Source organism: Cariama cristata, unplaced genomic scaffold (assembly GCF_000690535.1).
Source record: "Cariama cristata isolate BGI_N322 unplaced genomic scaffold, ASM69053v1 scaffold17430, whole genome shotgun sequence".
Classification (NCBI taxonomy): Eukaryota; Metazoa; Chordata; class Aves; order Cariamiformes; family Cariamidae; genus Cariama; species Cariama cristata.
In genome coordinates this window covers 10,367-14,006 of record NW_009593124.1, presented here as the reverse complement: position 1 = coordinate 14,006, position 3,640 = coordinate 10,367, and the positions used below count along the sequence as shown (strand labels likewise).

General features: G+C 36.4%; 1 protein-coding gene across 1 annotated transcript in view; it reads left to right on the top strand.

Annotated features, from left to right (window-relative positions):
• Nucleotides 1–431: 431 nt before the first annotated feature.
• Nucleotides 432–3,640, top strand: part of STIM2 (stromal interaction molecule 2) — a gene marked incomplete at both ends in the record, with an annotated part of 11,734 nt that continues 8,525 nt past the window's right edge. The window contains one exon of the mRNA XM_009709210.1: nucleotides 432–546. Coding sequence (XP_009707512.1) covers nucleotides 432–546 — 115 coding nt within the window. The remainder of the gene's footprint in view (nucleotides 547–3,640) is intronic.

The following is a 3,640-nucleotide window of genomic DNA, read 5'->3' as shown; positions in this document are numbered from 1 at the left end:
ATTTAATTGGTATAGCAGGATTCAGGTGTTACTCATCCATAAAGGACTGGCATGTTTTCAAATCTTACATGGTCTTATCTTCAAGTAGGTGAAGTTCGTTAAATGTGTTCAGAATGGAGAAGTATGCAGTATGACGTGTGTGGTGCAGTCTTGTAATAACTGTAAACATAAGGCATACTAATAATGTGGTTAAACCTAGTATTCTAGCAACTGCACTTTCAGTTTTTCTAGGATGCAATAATTGTGAAAATCAATTTCTTAAAGGTGTTTAATTTGCTTTCTTAGTCTTTGATGTAGTCAACTTACAGAAATTGTGTGCTGCTTGCATGGGAAAGAGAATAGTAAAGTTTCTCCTCTGCCTGATTTCGTTGTAGTGCCTGTATAGAAGTTGTTTTTTTGGCACTTAAAATAATGTTTTCCCTTTCCTTCAGTTTCTAAGGGAAGATATGAAATACAAAGATGCCTCTAATAAACATAGTCACCTGCACAGAGAAGACAAACATATCACCATTGAGGATCTGTGGAAACGTTGGAAAACGTCTGAAGGTAGGTGAAGAAGAACAGCTAAAAATGATGGTGGTTATTGAAACAGGCATACCCAATCCAACAATTTTTCCACCAAGTAGTTTAGAGTAGTAAATGGATGACCTCTTAAAGCAGCTTCATGAGTCTGTTTTGGTGCTGTTATTTATAGATGTACATAAACCTAAAAACTCATTCAGTTCAGCTAGCGTTAATTTCCTCTTGATGTGCTGGGTGTATTGTAAGTAAACTAGGCTAGCTTACACACTCCTCTGTATAAGGTTGTAATTTATGAAGGTGACTGTTGCAAGTGCTGAATTTGAGGTAAGCGTGTTTTTGATTTAGTAAGCCCTAAGAGTTGCTGTCAAGCTATTTTTAAACATTCATTATATGTTGTATTAAGTGGAAGTCCAATGTGCTTCCACTTTGATGTAAATTTTCTTTGGGCTACAAAGAGCTAGATTCTTAATCCAAAGCATTTTGGAAAATCTTTTTAAATTTAGGATACAGGAAAATGGACTGACAACCCAACACCACAATCTCTGCCCAACTTTGATTTGAATGAGATAAGTACATTGAACCAAATATTCCAGATATCAAAAGGCAGTACTTAATGCGCAGTACAGTGTTGATTGCCAAATATGTTCCAGGATGTAGTGATTAAAAAAGAAATCTCCAGAGGTCTGGGATGTTAGGGCTGTTAGGAGAAACTTAACTTTTTCTTTTTTCACACCATTCAGAAGGTGTTGTGCTAATGGTCAAACAACTAAAAGTAGGAACGAAAGAGGAATGAATCTATGAACATGCCATTGGTTCATTCTGCTAATGTGGGAAGTAATATAAGTGCAGTCTGAGGTAATACATTGGCTAAGTGTTTGCTGTGTAGTAAATATCTATGTTTTAACTGGCAATTTTTAGCCAACAGTGGTTTGGTGACACTTAGGAAGTATGAAGCCTCTCAATAAACTACTTAACATTAAGTAACATGGAAAATACTGTTTTTCCTTTCTAGATGTTTTGGGAATTTAGATTTATTTGTTTCTTATGTGCTGCTAGTTTATAGCGCCAGTTTAATGCAATTTGACAACATTAAACAAGAGGGTGGAAGGCAATGTAAATGATGGTATCAGTAATTTGAAACTTCTTTAAGTAGTCTGTTGAGGTATCTGTGTTAGAATTACAAACTCTAAATTGTGCAATTGACAATGCACATTAGTGCTTATGCAGAAACTTGTTCTGGATCTATTGCTGCTTAGTTTTATGCTGAGTAGAATTGCCCATTCTTTCCCATAAAGCTTGCTTTATGTGGATGATTATCTTAAAGTTAAGCTATTTGACAAATACTTGCTTTCTGTTTAAGATACTGGTGATGTGAGACAGACAAAATTTGAGGGAAGAAGTGAAAACACAGTATATGGTAGAGTAAGTGCGCTATTCCTGTTTGGTGTCTCCTTTTAGGATGAAGAAAAACAGAGGTTAATTTTAAGCAATTGCTTGAGAAGGATCTTATACAGTGAATGGAACCCTGAGGACTGGCTCCATTCAAAGCTTTAAAAATTGACTAATAAAATAAAAAAAAGCAGCTTCAGAATATTGCTTCTTAGTATTCTTGGTACTGGGTGGACTTTTGGTATTCCCACTTGGTGCAGAATCCTTAAGGCATAGTCTATGCTGGTGCAAATTAAAGGAATTTCAAGGCTGCTGTAGGTTTTACGTGCATGGAAGGAGTCATATCATAGCTTAAATCAGCATCTAGCCTACTGTTGCTGTGTTGCTACACAGTATCAATGAGTCCTTTAGTGCAAAACAAGACTGTCAGTTTAGTTGATGTTACTTAGCATTTAAATTTTTTGATCTAATATTCTAATTGTACAGAGAGAGCTCCATTTAGAGGAATGAGTGGCAACTACTTTCTGAAGGTCCTCTGACTTCTTTTATTGTGTGTGTATTTTCTTTAAATGTAAATGCTGGTATATACTTGTATGGTATTTGCTTCGACTATATCCTTTTCTTTCTAACTAAGCAGTATTTAAACATATACAGAGCCTTTCAGCTATTCTAAAATATCAATCTTAGTAGTTATTCTTGGGTTAAAGTCAAAGGTGCATTGTCAGTATTTTTTCTACAAGGGCCTTGAAGAGGTGGTAGTTGTGAGTGCAGCAAAGAGAACAGATGAACATTTGTTTTGATGTCTGAATACATCTTTGTACAATTATCGTTGAAAGTTCTGTCTCAAGAGTGTCTGCCTTCTCTTTTTTTGCCCTTCTAATGGGCTAAGATCATACGAATTTGCTGTCTGAAGACAGATGTGTACGTATTTAGTCTCAATAGTAAGGGAGTCTTTAAAATCAGCTCAGTGGCCTTCAGCTGGGTCATTCTCTAACCTGTCTTGGTGAATAGGTAGGGTGCTGCATTATTGGTGATGTAGCATTGTCCCTTGGGACTTGATTTTGTAGCAAGGTAAAACTGTAGCGGTCAAACCTGGAGTTCATGAATGGTTTACTATTGTCAGACTAATCTGAGTCCTACCAAAAACTAGATTTTTACAAACTGCTTTACAAAAAAGTAGTCTTTCTTTACCATAATACATAGTATGTCCTGTAGACTGCCCTATAATACAAAAAAGCTTATCTTCTGCCTTGTGTGTGTATTTCTTTAACTCTTTTTCCTTCTCTGTGGCTAGTAGAAGGTGACCTAAAGTCTGATACCTTATTTATTAGTGGAGAAAATATAAAAAATGGCTTTATGTTTGTTTGTGTGATCACCTGTTGTATTCTGAGGTAATGTTGCATAAGTGTCCTTGCAGCAACTGGGACTGAACTGCATGCTACAAAGATGTTATGGTTGCCTTGCACTTTCTTAATCGTTTGCTGTTTCACGTGTTAAGTATCCCAAGACTGGAAATGCATGCAAGCAGGGCTTGGCTAAGGCTAGTTAACATAGTGCTGTTCCAGGCAAGATCAGTACAGTACTGCAGACTGGCCCTTCTGTGAGAGAGGAAACGAGTTGTGATGTTAAACTATTGAAAAGATAGTCAGGGATATGTCTCTCTTTTGCTTTTTCATACTATTTAAAAACCTACTGGTGGCAGCATATTTCATGCTGATGTTGCTTCTGG